Source organism: Cyprinodon tularosa, unplaced genomic scaffold, assembly GCF_016077235.1.
Source record: "Cyprinodon tularosa strain WSP-4 unplaced genomic scaffold, ASM1607723v1 ctg751, whole genome shotgun sequence".
In the NCBI taxonomy this organism is placed as follows: Eukaryota; Metazoa; Chordata; class Actinopteri; order Cyprinodontiformes; family Cyprinodontidae; genus Cyprinodon; species Cyprinodon tularosa.
This window is the reverse complement of record NW_024039509.1, coordinates 454,476-477,343: the sequence shown is the minus strand read 5'-3', so window position 1 is coordinate 477,343 and position 22,868 is coordinate 454,476. Positions and strand designations below refer to the sequence as shown.

The window sequence follows — 22,868 nt, the reverse complement described above, 5'->3', positions numbered from 1 at the left end:
TTTTTCTTCAGTGCCCCTAATCCTCTTCCATACTTCCTTCATGCTGTAATTCTATAAGTGTTTGTTTTTTATTGTTGTTTTTTTGTTTGTTTGTTTGTTTGTTTGCTTGTACGTAAGAACAGAGGGGAAAACAGATATACTGGAAACAACACAGTTTTTGACCCAGTTTAAATTATAAGAATGTGGATGTTCTTTTATTTTTGTTTTCTTTTATTAAACATCATAAGTTAACATCTGGTCTTATTCGCGTTTCAATAAGTGATTATTTCCATGCGATACAGAAGAAACTAAAAGAGCTGGAATACCGCTACAATATTCTAAAAGATTAGAAATGATTTTAATTGGTAGGCTATACATTGCTATGTTATATGCGGGTTTTGAATTTTAAGATTTTATTTTATACATTTTCTGCAGGTCTATAGGTTGTTATTAAAGCTTTGTTCTGTGGAACAAGTTAACCTGAAGCTTTGCGATTTAGATTAGATATAATAACACCGTTGCGTGAACGAGCCTTGAACTTTCAAAACGGAATGAGACACTTTTCTGTGCATTACGGTAAAATAAAAAATGGCCGCACTCATTGTGCTTCCTGTCCTTGCAATACGCCGAAATGGGGGGAGTAACGGACAACTGCAGAAACCCAAAACATCCGCAGGGCTGGGTTAGCGCTGCCTAGCCTAAAATGTGGCTTTTACGGGTGATCTTTGAGTTTTTGGAAGCCATAAAACGGCACAATCCATGATCAAAAGGAGCCGATGATGTGGGACGCCTGTTATTAGGACCTTTAGCCCCCGCAGTGGTGAAATCCACGGAATGTTCCACACGGTAACAGCCGACCAGAGGATGCCGCACTTAGCCTGACGAGATGAGAGCGTTATAGGGGAAATATCACAGATGGTTGCATATTAACAATCAGGTAATTCCATTCTTTCAACTGTATGTTGCTTTGGCTTCGCGGAAATTCGCAAACTTGCGGAATTCTGTTTATGAAAGTGCTCTGTTAGTTTAGGATCGTCATCCTGCTAAACCTCCTCCAGCCCCTCCTCGTTTTGCTGCTACAGAGAGCGATGTTGTAATGTTTACATTTAGTGCATGTTCCATACGGCGGCTACTCCCCTTCCAGTGCCATAGGTGCAAAAGTTACACCATATTATGTCTCATAAATCCCACAGGCCTCACTAATCAGGCCGATGTTATTCTGGGGATTCCTAAGTGCAGCATCAGGTTTTGCAGCCGCAGTCATCGGCCTGCAAAAGAAATAAATGCAAGTTTTCTCTTTGACAGATGCTGAGAGCTGACTGGATCATGCAAGTGCATTATTATGTAAGAGGTTTTGGCCTCCAGTAAAGTCAGAAAGTTTGGAAAAATCAAATAGCGTTTATGTTTTAATGAAGTTGCTTCCTGTATGTACTAAAACATTTCTACAACTTACATCAATTATGAAAAAGAAAAGTTTAAAGTTGATCTGGCACTTATAAAATTAAATAATAGCTCTATGCTTGGCTGTGAAATGTGTAATATTTGAAGTTGAATAACTTCTCTCATAGAACATTACACACTTGGTAAATATACCACTTTATAACATAATCACTAAAGGTCTTATCCCCAGTTAGGCTTTGCAACAAACACTGCTCTAACAACAACAAAATAATTATAACTGCTTAATTTTTTGTTGCTATTTCCTCAGATTTTCAACCTTATATGCAGATATACAAAAAAATCTCACCAGGAAGTAGTTTTCAACCTTTATTTTTAGCTATGGATTAATAATAATAATAGCTGTTTTTATGTTTGCAAAAAAAAAAAAAATCTATAAAATGCGTTTAGCAAAATAATTTTCCTTTTTATACTATGTTTCTCTGAGGCAGCATTTGATTCACAAGGCAGTAACAACAGGCTTGTTTCTATACATTTTAGACTCTTGTCTGGGATGTCTGCTGTCTGCTATTCCCGCGCCCTGATTGGTCGTTGACACGAAGGGGGCGGGGCTTGGTCATAACAATGCACTTCAAGAATCATACACGCGCCAAGGGGATGTTTTCCGTCGTTGGTTTAATAACCGTCGCTTTTTACGGCTGTTAACGGCGTTTCCTTCTCAGGTAGTCGGTGTAACTAACGGTCAGCGTTTCCATGGTTTCCACAGAACACGGCTCTCCTATGCAGCGACAGAGAGCGCGTGTAAGGTGGCTAAAGTTAGCGAGCTAATACTCTGTCGGGGACGTTTATTGTCAATATATCTAGTCGGAAGGTCCTCTGTTTATATTTTATTATCGCTACAAGTTTTTTCTTTCGGACGATGAAATTCGCTTTGAAGGCTTCCGAAAATAATAACTTGTATGGGATACGATATTTCGGAAGCTAAAACACCTGCAGTCCTCTTCAGTCACCAAGGAAGGAAACTAGCTAAGAAAGTAAGCTGTTGTCTGTGTTTTGCCTCGGCTTATAGAAACCTGCTGATGTGGTTGTGCTCTTTCCCTGCTTTAACATCTAACTGTGCTTAAAGCGCACTAAACAAGGCGCCTATGTCTGAGCTGTGATTAGCGTGCTGCTCATCTGAAGCTGGGGAGTGTTGGACAAAGCACTAGCATAGCTTTGCTAAAAGGACACCTTACGTTTTAATAGCTTTTAAAGACTTAAAGCTGATCAAAACCTGTGGTTTTTGCTATATCTCGATCCCCGCAATGATTATCCTTGATCTTGTAGGAAAACTCTGGCAGCATAGCAGCTGCCTTGTAAAGTGTTTGATAGCGAGTAGTTCTGCATGCCTATCACATCTTTTGTTGTTGCTTTGTCCTATGAGCACACGGCATTGCATGTTTTTGTTAAGGAAAGCCACAGCGACCCCTGTTTATACCGTTGCGTTCAGTTATTTACATCCATGTATAATCATCAATTAATTCAAACTGTAAATATATCTATTTATACATATACAGTGCTTTGCTTTTTTGGTATTTTATGTACACACTATTTTTCCTTTCTTTTGTATTTTGGGATAATATCTGGTGCCTGAGTAAAAAAAAATATATCAACAATCTTACAGTTTAACATCCATCTATTAAATGCTTTCAAATATATGTGATTATTTCATACAAATGTTTCATTAAAATAAACTACTAAAAGTATGTTTTACATAATCCCTTATGGTGTTCAATTAATTAAAACTTTTAATTTTCCAGTTTACTTTGCTACAACGGTCTATCTTAAAACTGTAATGTAGTGCTACGCTACTTACATCTTAAAACAAAATGTAATATACATACATCTGGTCTGAGAGGAAATACATTTTATTGCTTTTTTTCACACACACCTTAAAGCATGTCATATAAACTGCTACACAACTGTTGTTCCCTTGTGTTCCCGTCACATTCAGTTATTTACATCCATGTATTATCATGAATTAATTGAAACAGTAAAAATATATATGCATATACAGTTGTTTCCCTTTTTTTGTATTTCATATGCGCACTATTTTTCATTTCTTTTGTATGTTGGGATAATATTATCTGGTGCCTGAGGAAAAAAAAAAGAATCAACACTTATCTTACACTTAAACATCCATCTATTAAATTTTTTCAAATCTAGGTTTATTAAATGCTTACAATGTTTCATTAAAATAAACCATTAAAAGTAGGTTTAGCAAAATGCCTTATGGTGTTCAATTAATTTAAACTTTAATTTTGACTTCTTCCAGTTTACTTCCCTACAATTTTGACCATCTGTCTTAAAACTGTAATGTTATTTTTAGATTTTATTGCTTTTTTTTCACACACCAAATAACATTTCACATAAACAGTAGTTCCCTGGTGTTCCCATTGCGTTGTTATTTACATCCATGTATAATCATGAATTAATTCAAATAGTAAGTATATACATATACGTCTGTCTCTCTTTTTGGTATTTTATATAAACACTATTTTGTCTTTCTTTTGATGTTGGGATAATATTATCTGGTGCCCAAGTAACAAGAATCAACACTTATCTCACACTTTAACATCCATCTATTAAATGCTTTCAAATGTATGATTATTTCATAAATATTCCTCATTAAAATAAACCACTAAAAATGTGTTTTACAAAATCCCTTATGGTGTACAATTAATTAAAACCTTTTATTTTGACTTATTCCAGTTTACTTTGATACAATTGTGACCTTCTATCTTAAACTTTAAGGTAGTGCTATGCTACTTGCATCTTAAACCAAAATGTGATATAGATGAGTATTACCATGTGGTGGGAGAGAGGAAATACATTTTAGTGCTTTTTTTCACACACTATAATGCATGTCATATAAATTGCTACATACCGGTAACTGTTGTTCCCTGGTGTTCTTATCCCCATTTAGGTGTAAAACATTATTACTTTCAAAGTTGGGGTCATGTTGTCATAATTGAGGGTTTGTGTTATTACAGTGATGTACAAATTGACTAAGTGTAGTTTTATCTCGAGTTTTATTTAGTTTTTCTTTTGTTTCCAACACTTGATGTCCTATGTCCAATCTTAAATATGTTTGAAGCACATGGTTGCTCATTTGTGGTGGGGGTTTTTTTTGTTGTATTTTTTTCCACACCAGGGTTAAGACAATCAGAGGCAACATACAAGTGCCTCCACTGTACACTTTCCTTCCCCAGAGTGTGACTCGTCTGCACGACGTCACCAATGCGACCATGGGAAATAGCAGTAAATAGGCTGCCACCAACAGCCCCCTTAAACCCCAGGAGGTTTCTCGGAGAGCCCTGCAACGCCCCAGTGCATCTCAGGAGAAGGTGATTTTCTCGTTCTCTTTTATTTTTGTCACATCTTTTCCTGCAAAAATTGATTTAGGGGGACTATAACAGAAAACCTAGGTATACACAAGCTGCTTATTAACATTGGGGTTTTATGGGTGGAGTAATGTTTGTTTCAGGAATTGGTAGGAGATCTAGGTGATCTAGTAAAAGCATCATTTTTTTATTTTTTTTTTGGTCTGTAATCACATTTCTTCCAATTAAACGTGGTTAAATTAGTCTAACCGCATGATGCAGCTGTAAATATGGCTACCTGTATACAAATAAATTATGGTATTTTATTAATTGAGCTGAAAATAATGAGATAAAGCAAAGTAGAGCACTTTTTTTAAGTGCTTCACTGAAATTTAAGTGACACAAAAAAGAATCTGCAGAATTTGCTCTTAATTTGTTATTATTAATTTATTTTATCAATATAAATGCATTGGGGTTCTACATATGTTTGTGTGTATTACTTTTTTTTGTTTTGCAGCCAGCTGAAGGATTGCAGATGTAAATCTAATTTGTGTTCCTGACCTTTCAGCCCACCAGTGAGACACCAGTGGGGGAGACGAGACAGACCTGTACAGCACACTTCCCAGATCCAGGATGAGAACTTCCACCACCTCTTTTTCTCCCAACACCCCCAACAGGTTTCTTTAGATGAGTCCAGACAGTACAGCCACACCAGCACAGTACCACGCATGCTTCACCCTGCTGCCCACCTGCCCCAGCAGAGCCCCATCATGGTGGATCTACATGACCAGGTAACATAACACGGGAAAATGACTTTACATTTTTATTTAAATCGAAACAAACCCTTGGTAAAACTCTACCACCGACCCCTCCCTTATTTCTCATTTATAAAGATGCACCAGGGATCTGTTCCAATATCTTACACTGTTACGACGGTGACGACCCATGGATTTCCCATTCATGCCGGGCAGCCGCTTCCAGGGTGCAACACTCAGCAACTCCCAGCATGCTCGGTAATGTTCAGCGGACAGCTCTCTCTGCTCTGCTGCCTTCCTCCTCCTGTGAGTTTGAAAAGGAAGAGCTTAAATGTCAGTGGCATCCATGTAGCAAACCATACCAGCCATGCAATCTGTCAGTGTTCACGGCTAAAAAAGAAAAAAAAAACAAGCTGCTTGGTTTTAATAACTTCGATATTTGACAGCATCTCAGCAAAAATACAATGGATGTTCTTGTTTTCTGTGAAGAAGCTTAATACAGTGGCCTGCAAAAGAATTGATAGAAATTGAACTTTTCACATTGCAGACAGAAATGTTTTTATATTTTGTTGTTATTTTATACGGTAGATCAACAAAAAGTGACTTGGAATAGATAAGGAAATAGTGTCAAATTGTAATTGGCCATTGTTTAATCTAATAATTTAGCTGCTTTAAAAGTCCCCTAATTTATCCACTTCTGTGTCATTTAATCTCAGGATATTTAGAGTCCTTCAAAAATGTCAGTTTGTCAGACAACATTAGAGAACAAATGGCATAATAAGGATCTAGGAAGATTTTCTACAGTATGCTCCAGGGATACAGCGTAAAAATGCAAAAAAGTTACTTTTCATCACAATACATTAAACATGGTTCACAGCAAGATTTAAAACCGAAACATGATGTTAAAATAGACCCGTTTGTTTGTGTTTCTCCAGCCACACTGTACAACTGAGCCAGTTTTCTGTCAGATCAGCATACCCCGTCAGACCATCATACCCATGGTCAATACGCATGCGTAAGACCTCAGATTTGCATCCGTCTGTGAAAATGAGTAGAAGGAAGTCTACTGGGTTACTTTATTTATATGTGAAACAAACAAAAAAGTTGTAGTTGAAGGTAAACACAGAAACTTACCAGAGAAAATTACCAAAAGTCAAGTAGGTTAGTTTATTTATGAGTGATGTAATGAACAAAAAGTTTTCGTCTGACGTAAACAGAAATTAACCCTTTATATGGTGCTCAGTGAAAAGCTTTGAAAATCAAAATTTCAATCCAATAGTGTTATTAGAATCCAGGACAAGACCTTATTGCCTTTGTAACATTAAAAAAATATGGATATTTTGATGGAAAAAATTAATTTCAATGTAATAACAAGAAATGCGAACCAAATAACAAAAGTTCTTCTATAAGAAAATTCATGAAAAACACTCAGAGTGAAAGAAAAATGTTTTTTTTTATGGTACAACATCACCTTAGAGGCATTAATGCTGATACTGGCACTTACATTTTTTAGTTTGTAAACCTAAATATAATTGTTAACTATGCTTATTAACTTTTTAACTTTTAAATAGGTTTTTACCTGTTTTTCTTGACTTAAATTTTCTTTTCCAACTTCATTTACAGCAGGGAATATATCATTCAAGGGCTCATCTAATTGGTCAAATTCCCAAATAAGATGTACAGCCATGTAGCAGGATCTTTGCTGAATGGCTGGATATAGATCTTGTGCTTCTAGACCTCACTGAGGGACAGTGGGACTCCATTTGTAAGGGGTATGCAGGTGATCAAAAACGGTAACTTGCCCTGGAAGGGTTAAAGCTAAACTGCTTTAAACACAGAGAGCCTCGCTTTTTCTGTTCACTACTTCACACACCCTGACGTAGCAGCTAACCTCTCAGATTGTCATACTGATCTGCAAATGTAACAGAAGTTGTTTAAATGTCCCTTTGTGCATGCGCACGCATGCGTATTACAATGGGTATGCTGGTCTGACAGAACACAGCATTTGGCGTTCCTGAAGCGCAGCGATTAAAATGTACCGACGTCGTCTCTGTGTACATTTGCAGAATCAATTTAGAGAGTGGCTCTGCTTTATTCGCTGTGATGAGTGGGGAAAAAGTCATTTGAATATGTTTTAAGTGAGAAAATACAGCTCAGCTGAACATAAAGCTCTTTTAGGTCATAAAATCAGCAAACACTAACTAGAATATAAAATCAATAGTTTTTTCGTTGGCTAGTTTGGACATTTTCTGTTGTGTTGATGTTAACTATAAACTGTTTTGCAATTATGAAAACATTTAAGCGGGGTTATCAGAGCACCCCAACTTTTCCCTTATATATGAAAAAATAAATTCTTCTCTTTTTCATCTAATTTCAAACATACGTCAGGGTATGGGGCCAACATAATCCAACCTGCTGGGTTTCCACAATGTGCGATCAAAGCTTTCTACCAAACAGATCCGATTGGTCTAAACAGACACTGCAGGATTATCGCCCTGATTACTGGGTCTGAAATGCCTCCATATTGATCACATAGACGGAAACTTTAGGTCATAATTTGTCTAAAAAAGTTCAAGTCCTATGCATACTTTAGCCGGGCACTGTATGGGGTGTTTTGGGAATCGTTTTTTTTGTTAGCCTAGTGTTGTGACTGTCCTGTCAGTGGTGTGGTTTTTTCTGCACTGTGTTGCCTTTCTTCACCACATGCTTAAACATGCTCTCATTCAAGCTTCCTTCTTGTTAATATCAGGAGTAAAGTAGCTTTATCTGCATTCCTTCTTTTCTGAAAGTAATTTTTTGTTTTTGCTCTATTGTCTTTTCTCCCCAGCTCATACAGGCATGCACCATGCAGCATATACCTGTGTCTTTTCAAGCTTTCCCACCACTGATGTCCAGCGAACATTTTGTATTGCACCCGACCCCATCTGTACCCCCCCACCAGCCGCCGCACCTTACTCCTTTGAGCCAGTTTGTCCCTTTACAGCCTCAGCACCCACGCATGGTGAGCAGCATAAACTCTTATTAATATTGACACAGCAAGTGTTAGTATGTTTCAACAACTTCTGAGCCAGTGTGTTAGTGCGGTCTGATAATACGTTTTTTTCTCTGCTGACAGCCTCTACAGAGGGTAGACAATGAAGTTGACCTAAGAGGGGACCAGCACCCATTAGGCACCTTCTCCTACCCTCCCTCTCATCATCCACCAGCGCTGCCTCCTTCACTGCCCCTACAGTATCTTCCTCAAGAGCCTCTGCATCAGGAGCTTCCCTTCGGAGTGGTAAGACGGCCTGCCACTCTTTTATTACTTTTTTATTTATTTATTTATTTTTGTTTCCAGAAGGAAATTGACTTTGCAATTAGCAATACCTATTTAACACGTGCTCTGAAACTCAGATTCACAGCTGGAAAGCCGTTCACTGCAGCACCAATGTCTTAATGGTTCCTCTGAGCCACTGAACTGGTACAGTGTGGGCAGAAAGAAGTTGTTTAAACTCACCTTGTAGTTTTTCTTCTCATCATCTTTTCATTGCACTGGGTTTAGTTCAGTTAATATTGGGGCACAGTTTTATCTCAGGGTTCCCGCGGGTCCTTAAAAAGTCTTAAAAGGCATTGAATTCTTCAAAATAAAACTAAGGCCTTAATTGGTATTAAAATGTCTTAAATCAGTCTTTTGTAGGTCTTAATTTTTAAAACATCACAAATAGGATTATTTTTATTATGATTTATTTTTGTAATCTAAATAAAACGTTAAAATTGACTATTTTTTTATTATTATTTTTTTTTTAAATAACGGCTCGCCATTATTGGTTCCGTCCCGATAGCAGAACCAATAAAAGCGTTGTTGCGGCCGGGACATTTAGGAGATGCGCCATTTACTTTTGGTCTGGAAAATATGAACAAGTGTAAATGTAACCAAAATTGTCTTCAGCCAAGAGTTTTCTCCATGGCTAAAACCAGGGAACATATGTGAGGTACAGTGTATTTTATGCAAGAAGTGATTGAAGCTCGGAATGATGGGAATTAAGGCAGTAGAGTCGCACATGCGAAGCACGAAACACAAAGCGTCAAAATGGAGTTACAGAGAAACAGCCGATATTTCTCAGTTTTGTTCCACCCTTGTCTCTGCATCGTTTTCTTAGTATGTTTGATTTGGTGATAAGTGGAGGCGTTGCAAAGAAAAATAGCTGCAAAAAAGACTTAGCACTGGTTATGTTGTGGCTTTAAAACTGATTTGTTTTGTTCCCTGCTAAAACAAAGTTTGTGAATTCAGTTAAATAATTGTTAAAATATATCTGTCATTTGTGTGTTTTTAGCTTTCTTCCTGTATGGGAAGCTTTTCGAAATGTGAAACATTAGTGCAGTGGTTTATGTTAAAATAAACCTTTGGGTTAAGTTGTCGCAAGCAGGTTTTTCTTGTGTTTCTTGTGAATTTGGTCTTAAATTTTTATTTCAAGTGGCATTAAAACGTCTTGAATTTAACTTGCCTTATGCTGTAGGAACCATGTATTTTAACTAATCATAGCTTTCTTCCTTATAACATAATCTTAACCTAAATAGTTTAGTAAACAATATCCTTCATTCCTCCTTGTTTTTAGTCATATTTTTTTTAAACATTAAAAAGACATGAAGCTTATTCATATTGTGTAAAGATGGATTTATGATGATGATGCTCAGACAGAAAAATCCGAGCCTTTGATCCTCTCAAACCAAAATAATTTTAGCCTGTGAGAGGAGAGATATGATTTACTACAGAACACAGACTTTAATATACACTTTGTGAAAACTACAGGAAAGAGTTGCAATGTCCCAATACACATCTTTAAACCTTCATACAAGAAAAATTTCTTAAATAGGTAAATACAGTTAGTTTTTAAGTGATTTTTAAAAGCATTATTCATATTTTTTATTCATCATTAAAAGTTTTCACTGATACTGTTACCATAAATTGGGATTGAAACAATTAATCGATTTTTGACTCATGGTCAAATAATTTAGTAACCGATTAATCATTAGCTGGAGTATAGAGACTCTAAACGTGTCTTTATAGGGAAACCCAGCTTGAGAAGCAATTATACAAAGAAAGTAAAAAAAAAAGAATATGTAAATATTTTGCATTTAAGATCAAATAACCTTTTCGTCTTTCATTATCCCTTATCTAGAACTTCTCAATTGAAAGTTTTAGTTTCACCTTGTTTAATTTTGTAAAAAGTCTAAAGGAACTGTTGGCTATCAGATTATTAATCAATTAAGCGAAAAAAATAATTGACAGATCAATCGATTTGCAAAATAATTGTTAGACAGTCCTACTATAAATGTTTTGGTTTGAGTTTTGCAACCATCATTGTTACTATGAACTTAATAAGGATGATGGTTAAAAAGGAAGATTTAGTTTTGCTTTTTTACGTAATCAGCGATATTATTGTTTTCTAATTTTGTGATTATATAAAAAATTAACATTTGCTTCTTTCTGCCCCCTTTAAACATGAAGTATTTTTTGTTTTCTTTTTAGTTATTCTTTTATACATGTGTGTGCACACTTTATTTGCATATCCATACGTTATTTTTTTCCCTTAATAAATGAAACATTTTTAATCAAATCAATGAAAGACCAAGCATGTCTTCAGTTTTTGTACCGACCGTCTTTTGTTGCTGATATCCTTTCCAGCCAATAGAACGACAGCCTCTTGCATTATGGCAGGATAATTCTCCCATAGTAAATTAGCCAGTATAGGGCGATGACAGGTTTATTTTTTGCTTTAAAGCTATAGTGGAGGATGTTCTTTTTCCGGGTGGATCATCAAAATAAGTGGTCCTCCTAATTGTCAACAATGCTGGTGATATGTTTACGTAGGCGTTAAATAGTTGTTCCCTCTTTTTTTTATTTTTATTGGGCAGGGTGGGTCTTTTTTTTTTTAAATGGAGAAAATCCTGTAATATACCTTTAACCAAAAAAGTTGGATAATTGTTAAAATCAGTTTTTTTTTTCATCTCTTTTTCAGCCATATCCCCACATGCTGCCACGGCGAGTGAATGGACAAAGATTTCGGCTGCAGCAGCCCCTCCCCCCTCCTCCTCCACCTCCGTCTTACTACCCTGGTTTCCTTCCTTACTTTCTGTAAGTACTTGCAATGAAGGTTTGTTTATTAAATTGAATTTGCTATTTACATGTAGGTTTAATTTAGGACTCAGTTCTCGGATATGACACGTACAAAATCGCAATTACATCACAGTTTAAAACTTTATTTCCTCTTTTTTCTTACCTGGCTATCTGTTGATGACCTTATTGTCTTTCTAAGTTCCATTGTGCATCATTTGAAGGGGTTATATCTGCAGAGCATGGACTCTGTGTTCACTGTAGGTATTGCCTCTCTTCTTTGTTCAGGTCAATGCTTCCTGTGCCTCCAACAGCAGTGGGCCCAGCCATCAGCTTAGACCTGGATGTGGATGATGTGGAGATGGAAAATTATGAAGTTAGTGTTTTATGTTTTTATATATATAGCTTTGGAGAAACAAAATGGGTCAATTAAATGCATGTTTATTTGTGATGCTGAGGACCAAGCATATGATGAAGGGGATTTTTTTCTCAGTATAAATATTTAAATCATGTAGCTGATCCAAGCTACATTGTTTTAAAAAATCTAATTAGCCTTGAAGGGTAATTGGCAGCTGAGCATTGCGTCTTCTCTGTATGTAATTCTGTTCTGAACACAAAGAGCGTTCACAGTGCATGTGAAAAGTATCCACAGAGCTGTTTTTTTTTTTTTTTTTTTATATTTAGTTACTTTACAGCCTGAGATGCACTGTTTCAATATTACAGCTTTTCTCTGTTTGTGTGGCTCATTTACTAAAACAGAAATTACATTCTGAAAACTCAAAGATTATTTGTCAAAACAGTCTTCTAGTTTAACATAACACAGTAGTTAGCTGCAAAAGCTCATAAATTTTCCAAATCTGTTATTCTGAGACCTAAAATTTTGTTTCAAGAAACGAACCAAACCAATGGAGAAAAAAATATCGGCATTCGACTAGATATTGAGGAAAATTCTACATCAGTAGTATTCTAGTATCTGTAAAAATGGACCTGATCCATGTGGGCAGATCTATTCTATCAACTGTCTGTACTTTCTAAATTTTACTTTTTTAAAGCCGGGCTTACAGTGTGCGATATTTATTTTATTTATTTATTTATTTTTTGCACTTTTTGGGCCAATTCTCCAGTCATGCGAGAGTTTTTCGATTGGGCTGACTTTCAGCCTAATTGTGCGTCGTGTAGTGTACAGGGGGGTATGAGGGGCGATCAGCCTCTTTTACAACCACCTCCCCATCAGGAATCGTGAGTTCAGGAGAAAATCAAACGTTTGATTTTCTGTCGGCCATCGTGGGCAAAGCGCTCCGTGCGCAAACAAGGATTCTTCTTCCTCTCAGATGAAAACACAGATACATGGCCGGGGTTTGAGTGAAATGCAGTTCTTTCTGTATAATCGACAGACCGTAGTAGCCACGTTTGCTCAGCCGTGTCTTTGTCCAAACACGTCGTCGCCTTTTCTTTTTAGGGCTTTCAGGACAAAGTTGCACAGATAGCCAAGGCAGCGCGTTTCACTCTAGTGAGCTTCAGATTCCTCTTTTACACGTTTCCGGATAGACAAGTCCGAGTAGCACCATCTCACTGCGGAGCTGAGTCTGATGTAGTTTTTAGGCTTACAATGTGAGCAGGTAGATCGCGTCAGAGCGTCGGGTCGCACAGTGTGAGAACATACATCGTAAGCTGTGAACTGAGCTACGTGCAACGATTGACACCATCTTACAGTGTATGCCCAGCTTAAGGGAATCTGTCTTTTTATATATTAACAGCTGCCAGGTTGAAACTTTACGCCTGCATATTTGTTTTCTAGATGGGATTGTTTCCTGTTAAAAGCAATAACTGTTTTCATGTCATTCTTTTCTGACCTTATACTTCCGTTATGGAATATAGATGTGTACACTACATTCATACACATCATACTAGCCTTTTGAGAGGAGTTTATGCTTAAAAAAATCAGCTTTAATAATAGGAACATTAAAGCAAATAGAGCTCTTGTATCAGAAGAGTATCTGGTGGGGCTGCTTACTAAAAGAAAGACAGAACATCAGAGGTCAAGACTATGACTGATAGAGGGGGAGAAATCTTAACAGGATGATCAAAAACAAAAAAAACACCTCATTGTAAAACACTGCCTACAGTGTCAATAAGAGTTAGATTATATTAAAGTGGGATTTAAAAGAATTAAAGCTACAGTGTGTAATAATTACAGGGATATACAGTCAGAAATGTAATATATTATACATAACTTTATTATTTATCATCATCTACGAGCTCAGCCTCTTAACCTTAATATTTGCGTTGCCTTAGAATTCGTTATTTATAATTACATAGGAGCGGGTCTTGCAGCCATGGAGGCAGACATCTTTGCGCTACGGCAGCGCAGAGCCAACAAACTAGCGATTGCGAGATCGCCCATTACGCTCGAAAGTAACTACGGCAAGTTGAGAGAGATGAACTGAGACGGTACTGAACAATAGATGGCAGTATTAAAATTATCTATGTAAACAAACCTCATCACTTGAGAAGGCAGGTGATGCAGACGTCGTGGAGGACATTTTGTCCCGTAACGCTCGCCGTACTGTTGGGGGGGGGGGGAGATGTTCATGTTGCTGCGGTCTGCAGTCTGAACGTTAGATGTCGCTACAAATTACACACTGTAGCTTTAACTGGGAAGTTCTAGTTTATAGCTTAAGGGCTAGTTACTAGCCTGTAACTTGTAGCGTCTTTAAAACTCAGGTAATAACCAGAAAATAAAGGAGGCAGTGATGGATAAACTGAAAGGGGTAAGAAGCCATAAAGTGAGGAATCATTTCTAAAAAGTCGTATTGGAGGAGTTTCATGGACTTGGCATAATAAGCTGGTAAAGATCTTCAGTCATCCAGGTCGTAGTCATTCCAAAAATGTCACACAAAAAACAATCCGCTGGAGTTAGTTTCCAAGTTTGAAGATGTTTCGCTTCCCATCCTGGAAGCTTTTTCCATTCAAAATGTCTTTTGAATGAACGTTTGAAGTGAAAAAGCTTCCTGGAGGGGAAGCTTCAAACTGGGAAACTAAGTCCAGTGGATTGTTGTTTAACTTTTCTTATTTGCATAATAAGGTTCAGAGGTTTGTACAGGAATCTTTTCTGGGCTTTTTTTGCAATTTTGGTCTTTTTGTCGTTTATCTTGGTATTGAAATTATATCGTACTGAACACAAATTCAGAAACATATTGCGATAGAAGTTGTTAAAGGCAATGCTCTGTGGCTACACCTTGAAGCTTTCTCTCTCCGGTTCGTTTTCCTGAAAAGAGATCACTCGGGACAAACTCTTTAAATAACACTTTATAACATATATGTATTAAATAACCAGGAGACATGACAACAAATTTTGATAGAAATTGTAATCTTACCCTGGAAAAAAATTCTAAATCTAGATAAGTATTTTTTTTCTTAAAATAAGTGCATTTGTTCTTGGATTAAGGAGATAAAAGACAAATTTTGCCAATGAAACAAGACAATTTAGAAATTAAAATAAGAAAACACAATTGCATTGTCTTAGTTCAAGTGCATTTCATCTAAATATCTTATTTTAAGATTAAAAATACTAATTCCATTGGTTTCTGACTTTCATAGATCTTTACATTCTTTGGTTCTAATAGTATTTAATGTCTTAATGTAAAAATGTAAATATCAAAGTTAAATTTCACAAAATCCTCCACACAAAGCTTGGAAGTTTTTATTCTGAAAATAAAAAAGACTCATAGAATCCCCCGTTGTTCATTCTTTAATGCAGCAGATCTAAATTCACCCTCATCTTTTGTCTCTTAAGGCACTTCTGAATTTGGCAGAGAGGTTGGGTGAAGCAAAACCACGTGGACTCACGAAAGCAGATATAGAGCAACTTCCATCCTACAGATTCAACTCAGAGAATCATCTGTCTGAACAGACGCTGTAAGCCTCTTCTCACACTTCCCGCATCCTTCAAAGCAGATTCTCTCTTTGCTGATGTTTGGTTTCCTCCCCCACAGGTGTGTTGTGTGCTTTAGTGACTTTGAGTGTCGGCAGCTACTTCGAGTGTTACCTTGTAACCATGAGTTCCACGCTAAATGTGTGGATAAATGGTTAAAGGTGAGTAATTTTCTGTCAAATTTCGTGCATTTTTGCACTTTTCTACGGTGGCCCTGAAGTGCAAACTGCAACTACAAATCTAAAAGCACAACTACATTAAGGAAAACACAATTACGTTAACCTACCAGAAAAGGTAGGTACCAGTGGGAAACATGAGACATCGTTGATTGGACGACTGCGCCGTTTGACCCTTGAACCGGAACTCATTCTGCCTGCTGCGGCTTTTGAAAACATGGATATTGTCCATAAAGCAAAGCGCAACTACATTAGCAAAGCGCAACTACATTAAGAAAAACACAATTACGTTAACCTACCAGAAAAGGTAGGTTCCCAGTGGGAAACATGAGACATCGCTGATTGGACGACGGCGCCGTTTGACCCTTGAACCGGAAGTTGCGTCGTCTGAACAGTCCAGCTTCTTTTACCGTATTTTCACGACCATAAGGCGCACCGTACTAAAAGGCGCAGTCTCAGTTATGTGTCCCATTTCTGTATTTAACACACACATAAGGCGCACCGGACTATAGGGCGCATTTTTTATATACAGCTACATGTCCTCTACTACCTTGAAATACCTCTACTGCGTATTTTAAAAATACAGCGGGCCCAAAACTGAGTATGACTGTGCTTTATTCATGTATTTATTACAAAGTATTAATCAAACCTGCGAGCTGGCCATGAGACAGACACATCGCAGATGACACAGTGCTGTGATCACTCCTAAATTAACATAAAATCCTGAAACCTGCCGACGGAATATGTTCGCTTTTATTGCCGGTATCCTGGTGCCTGCACTGTAAATTATTTAGATGAAAAACACCTGCCAGCCGCCGCGGTGAGGCTGCTGTTGAAGGGATTTCTGCTGTCGGTGCACCGCTGGTATGTGGGGGTCTGAGCGCCTCCGACAGAAATAGATAATCTGGATGAACTGACTGCAATTAAGTTTTCAGGTGGCCTTTCTCACTTAAAAACATATTAAAACTACTTTATTCCCACTGATCACAGCAAATATAGCTGCAAGATTTAGATTATTTAGATGAAAAAACACCTGCCAGCCACCGCGGTGAAGAGGAGGAGACCCGCCCAGAGGCTGCTGTTGAATTAAGTTTTCAGGTAGAAAAATAGAGCGGGAGCAAAACTGAGTATGTTTGTGCTTTATTCATGTATTTATTACAAAGTATTAATCAAACCCATCAAAGTCATCATCCTCTGTTTCTGAATTAAACAGCTGCGCTAAATCAGACATGACAGTTTCCCATTCTTCGCTGTCAGAGTCACTTTCCGTGCAGCACGGCTCCTCAGAAATAATGCCGGCTTTTGCGAAAGCTTGAACAATAGAGCCAGCAGACACTTTAGTCCAAGCATCAACAATCCATCCGCAAACGGTGGCGTAACTTGCCCGGCGCTGCCTTCCACTTATCCTGAAACTGTGGTCTCCGTCTGTCATCCATCGCTCCCACGCCGCTCGCAGCCTTACTTTGAACGGCCGCTTCACACTGATGTCGAGCGGTTGAAGTTCCTTTGTCAGACCCCCGGGATAACAGCGAGCACAGCGTTCATTTGATTCACCTTTTTTTTTCACATCGGCTGTGAGATGGGCACGCAGCGATGGTGATGCGTGGAAAAAAGCACCTGGTCTCCTCACATACACCTGCCTTTCATCATCTCCTCACCCATCCAGCCCGTTTCATTTGCGTTAATATCATATGTCATCAGAGCGCTGTGTCTGTCTCGCTGTCAGCTCCCAGATCAGCTTCTCTGATTGATTGATGCGGCGCGTCCAGTAGCAAAACTTCAATTTTTCCATCTCGAGCAGCAGCAGCGCGTTGGCGGTGCGTCAGATACTTAAACGCTCCCGACGTGCTGCACCTGCAGCTCAAAAGGCGCTGCGGGACCTTTTGCTGCACCTATACGCGCGTCAACCATTGACTTTGCATGTAAACTCGCTGCTTCTGCTGCACCTGCTGGGTCCGGTTCACACCGATGTCGAGCGGTTGAACAGCGAGCACAGGGTTAATTTGTTTCCCCATGTTTTTCACATCAGCTGTGAGATGGGCACGCATGGAGTTACATATTAACAGCGATGGTGATGAGTGGGAAAAAAACACCTGGTCTCCTTACATTCAGCCACTCTTTCATCATCTCCTCAATGAGGTGGTCTCAAAAGTCGCAGTTACAACACACATAGGGCGCACCGCACCATAGGGCGCACCGCACATTTTGAGGGGAAAAAAAGACGTTTAAGTGCGCCTTATAGTCGTGAAAATACGGTAAGTGTGTCTTCAGTGTACGCAAACTAACTGAAATTTCGTGATTAGTCTTGAGCATATCCAGTATCACCTCGTACGTATGTCCTGATTCAAAATATTCCTCGATAACGGCAGCTATGTTTGGGGCGCCGACAATATCCATGTTTTCAAAAGCCGCAGCAGGCAGAATGACTTCCGGTTCAAGGGTCAAACGGCGCCGCCGTCCAATCAACGATGTCTCATGCTTCCCACTGGTACCTACCTTTTCCAGTAGGTTAATGTAATTGTGTTTTCCTTAATGTAGTTGCGCTTTGCTTTATGTAGTTTTGTTTTTCTTAATGTAGTTGCGCTTTTAGATTTGTAGTCGCAGTTTGCACTTCAGGGCCACCGTACTTTTCTCTTTATAGTCAGTGTTTGTATTTTTTACTTTCTATACTTTCAGACCAATCGCACTTGTCCAATTTGTCGAGCGGATGCCTCTGACGTGCACCGGGAGGCAGAGTGAGGCCAATCTCTGAGTGCTGAACTGGAAAAGCTGCACCCACCAGAGTCTTGCCTCAAAGCTGGGGACACCTGCCACATAACCTGCGTCCTCCAGTAAATATAGCTTAACAATCCCACAACTCCTGCCCCTTCAGTTGACGCTAAAGAAATCCAGGACTGTTGTTGGAGTGCGTTGTTTTCTCCGATGTGCTTCGTTGTCTGTCACAAAAACCCACTGCCTACAGCCCGACTTCTGGGATTGCCAGCCACTTCTATCTCTGCCCCCACCCCACACGTTGCAGATTCCAAAGATTTTCCCTGCAATGCATTATTCGCTGCTTTTTGTTTACAGGGTTTCCTCTTTTTTTTTTTTTTTTTTCTTTTTTTTTCCATTTGTGGATTTTGGCGGCGTTCACAAAAAAAAGTCAAAGTCCTGCATTGGAGGAGACGAGTCAGAAGCCTGGAGGATGACAGGCTTTGGACGCCTTGTGCAATTAGGAGAAAAATGTTAGGAGTACTTCAGCGTGGGTATTCGTGTTCAGAGGCGACACTTAACCATCAGAGATGCATGTTCGTTTAGGTGTTTGGCAAAGTGACCTGTTAATAATGTATGTTCTGCAATAACGTATCAATTGTTTTTAATAGTTTTCCTCCTAATCGTTTAAAACTTTGCCGAAGCTGTCGGGGAGAGTGTGATTTGCTGCAGCGGCAAACAGATTCTGTTTAAGCCAGGGGTCATGGACTGCAAGTGACGGGACTTGGAGCTGCGGGGGGGGACTCTAAAACCTCCGTGATCTTCTCCGGAAAACAGATCTGTTCGAAAGCAGTGATGGATTGTCGAGTCCGTCCGCCGTTAACTGCACAAGTGCTACAATCTTCTCTCCATGTCAGCATTGTGTGAGTGTGCGCGCGTGTGTGTGTGTGTGTGTGCGCACATTGTTTGTCCTGTTCAGAGCCAATGCATTTGTGTAACCACTGGATACAGGGCAGCATGCTAGGAGTTGCATGAACTGTTGATTCAGACTAGCAATATTATCAAGCATTGCCACCAAAATGATTCACTTTTAAAAGATAGCATACTAGAAAAAAAAAAAAAAAGAACTTGCTCACCTAAAAAAAAAAAAAAAGCACCACAAGGAGGGGTTTAAAAAAAACAAAAAAGCATGTGGTTACACTCTGGTTGTTATGAAAGAGAGGAAGAGCTCGTCCAAAGGCACCGCCGATCCTGATGAGTTCTGGAAGCCAGTGTGTGGAAAGCAATACGTGCTGTGAGCTGACATTTTCTTCCCCTTTTAGGAAGACTGGCTTTTTATTTCTTTCTTTGTGAGCCAAATCCAATATATGTATTTAGCCTACTGTTAAAAAACATTTCAGATCTGCCTTTTTATGACGTTGACAAGCACAAACCTGTTACTAATCCTAAAAAAAAAAAGACCTTTTTTTTTCTTTCCTTTTTCACTTCTTTGAATAGTTTTTAAAAGAAAACAACGTGTTTATTTATTGGTTTTATCCTTAAGGGAAAAAAAAAAAAATCAATTGAAGGAAACCGTTGAAGCGCTAACGATTTTTTGCATTAGGTGTCCTAATCTGGTCAGGTCGTTGTCTTAGGCCGTGGTTAACGGTGTTATAAAAGAGCAACTGTATGTACAGCTTCAGTGTGGATCCTTTCAGATAAATGTTCGAAGACAGAAGAATGTTAGAAGTCTATAAGGTGGCGCTCCACGTTAGCAACTGCTGTCTTGTTTCCCCACAGTCCAAAAAGATTCAGCTGGAGTGTTCAGTCGCGTAGAAACACTGTAGGACTTCTCCCTCCCTCCCCCCCGCTCGTGATAGGCGTGAAAAAAAAAACAGGACAAATAGGGGTTAGGAGGGGAAAGAGCAACGAATGAACTTATGTTTGTGATTTACTCTGGTCTCTTTGCCTGCCCCGGTGAGCACTAACAGGCAGTGAGAGCCTTTGCTGTGACGTGTAAAGGATTCTTGCCTTTTCTTTACTTTTGTTTAAGTGAATGTGAGTCTTTGACGTGTGCCACCTTCAAGAGAAAAAAAAGCCATTTAAATGAGTTAAACCCACAGCTTTGAGAATTAACCTATGTGTACATATCTATTTGCTGGCATATATTGTAAGTTTAAAAAAAAAAATATCACTCAGGGCCTCTCGGTATATAAAAAAAAAATAAAATAAAAAAAAATAGATATGAGCAGTCCATTTATTTCAAATGGAAAGGATGCCATGAAAAGGGTATATCTGAATTCAGTTTGGTTGGTTTTCTTCGACCATAAATGATTTATCGTAACCAATTATTCTATTGTTTCGTCTGAAATAGTAAATATTACACCATTTAAAGACAGGCATGCAAGAAAAGATCAAGTATGTTAACAATATTCACCGAAAAGAAGATAACTCATTACAAGTGTATTATTCAAACCCATTAGACTTCCGTTCTTGTACTCCGACCATATTTTCACACGTATCAGTTGTGATCCCATATTTAAACGTGCCACAGAGCACTCTATCCTACCTAAGTCACTCCTAAATCGACTTCAGATGTGTTTTTTTGCATGAATTTAAAAAGAAAACTAAAGTGTTACAGTGGAGGATATCTTAAAAATAAAAAAATCTGGTGGGGGGGGACCTATTTAATGGTGCACAATATGCATGCTCGTCTACCAGATCCCAACTGATTTTTTTCTTTAGCTCTAGTTAGCTCGGGTTCTGGGAGTTTGGATCTTAACGCTCAGCTGATAACTGCCATGCATTGTACTGCACACATTTGTAATAGAACTGAATGACTACAAGATTTTATTGCGCTAACTTCATTTTATATATGGGGACATTAAAAAAAAAAAGAAGCAAAAGAAACGAGTTCTTACATCGCGTTACTGTTATTGCCCTAACGACTGAGAAATACATGCTCTGATACTACTGTAGTCTTAACAAAAGCCATAGTGAAAAGGTGCTAGATGTTCTGCTTTTAGGTATGAAAACTCACACGCGTGAATGCAATAGTTTGTCATGGATTTCATGTATTCTTAAAGCATGTTATTACAAATACCCCGAAACAACGTCAGTGAAAATCAATATAGTTTAAGGGATTTAAGTAAAAAAAAAAAAAAAGTTAAAAAAAAAAAAAGAAGAAAAGTGTTGTCATACTTATTTCAGTGTAGTACTGTATCTGCCTATCAGGCTCTTTGCTCTCAGTGTACGAATATCTTTAAAAATGTATTGTTCACATATAGAAGATACCCTAATTCATGGTAATGTTAGCACTATTCCTTTATGGGGAAAAAATATATTTAATTGACAGTATCCAGAAAACGTTAAATAAAAAGAACCTTCCATTTAAGGCCTAGTAAATGAGCTAATTTTAATTAATTAAATATCTAAAGATAGAGTCTTGTAGTCTTTCTGTTAAGAGTTAAATGAATAATCTCACAGCTTGTGTTGTGCAAAAAAAAAATGAATTAAAGGTTTTCAAATAAGCAGCTAAAGTTTATTTAGGATTTGTGATTGATTGCTCGGTAGATGCCATTTATGTTTACCAATGATACTTTTGCTGTGGTGGGATAGTGGTTTACTGTTCTTACTCTCCTCTGCCTCCAGGGCTCCTTTTGCCTGAACACCAGATTCACCCCACCCAACAACAGGGCCTGTGGGCATGTCTTCTGTGGTTAGGCAGATTAAAAATATATATATTTTTTTTTGCTTTGGTACTTGCACATTTACAGTTACCTCATTTATTTTATTTTTTTTTCCATGTTTGTATTTGCCAGGTTGGGGGAAGAAAATTACTAATATATATTATATATAGGAAATGGTTCGTATTAATGTTATAATTTTTCATTCCATTGGAATCATATTGTTTGTAGCATTTAACATAACTAGTTAGTGTATTATATATACATCTGTATACTGTTTGAAATTTTTAAGATTTGTACTTTTTTTAAATGAAAGTTGCTAGTTATGCTTTACCAAGTAGTGCAATCATTTTTTTTCTTCTTTTTATTGTGGCTGATTTGAGAGGGTTGTTCACTAATAAATGTATTATGTATACCAACATGGCATCTGTCTCCACCTTGCAGTTGATAAGTATCGGGGTCCTCAATTAATCTGGGAGATGATTTAACTTAATTGTTCTAGTTGGAAGTGTTAAACACACAACTAAACTGCTAAAATAATTAGGGCTGCAACAACGAATCGATAAAAATCGACTTTTAAAAGCGTTGGCAACGAATTTCATCATCGATTAGTTGTGTCGCGCGATTAATGCGTCATCCGCCGCCGCCGTAATCATGGATATCTATGGTAATCACTGCCTCTTGACTGAAAGAGGAAGAAAAAAAAAATACGGCAGAGCGAGCCAGCGCCGCAGGTGCAGTGTTGCCAACTCAGCGACTTTTCAGACCCCTCCAGCGACTATTTTTCAAAAAAGCGACTAGCGACAAATCTGGC

General features: G+C 38.1%; 1 protein-coding gene across 5 annotated transcripts; it reads left to right on the top strand.

Moving 5' to 3' along the window:
• Positions 1-583: 583 nt before the first annotated feature.
• Positions 584-21,306, top strand: rnf44 (ring finger protein 44). Of its 5 annotated transcripts, none has more exons than XM_038270136.1 (11): positions 584-916; positions 4,629-4,763; positions 5,308-5,530; positions 5,633-5,800; positions 8,322-8,495; positions 8,610-8,771; positions 11,494-11,609; positions 11,877-11,964; positions 15,385-15,506; positions 15,584-15,683; positions 18,375-21,306. In XM_038270136.1, exons 2-11 carry the CDS (start codon positions 4,657-4,659, stop codon positions 18,435-18,437), a joined length of 1,323 nt encoding a protein of 440 aa, XP_038126064.1. In that variant the 5' UTR covers positions 584-916; positions 4,629-4,656; the 3' UTR covers positions 18,438-21,306. The 5 variants fall into 5 exon arrangements, with proteins under 5 accessions (XP_038126064.1, XP_038126063.1, XP_038126065.1 ...); XM_038270135.1 differs by having other exon boundaries at positions 585-916; positions 4,571-4,763; XM_038270137.1 differs by lacking the exon at positions 584-916 and adding an exon at positions 1,944-2,411.
• Positions 21,307-22,868: the final 1,562 nt, after the last annotated feature.

Coding starts and splice junctions, on each gene's coding strand:
- rnf44 (XM_038270136.1), top strand. CDS start 4,657: ATGCGACCATGGGAAATAGCAGTAAATAGGCTGCCACCAACAGCCCCC. Junction 11,965..15,384: donor TGGAGATGGAAAATTATGAA/GTTAGTGTTTTA, acceptor TTGTCTCTTAAG/GCACTTCTGAATTTGGCAGA. Junction 15,684..18,374: donor GTGTGGATAAATGGTTAAAG/GTGAGTAATTTT, acceptor CTATACTTTCAG/ACCAATCGCACTTGTCCAAT.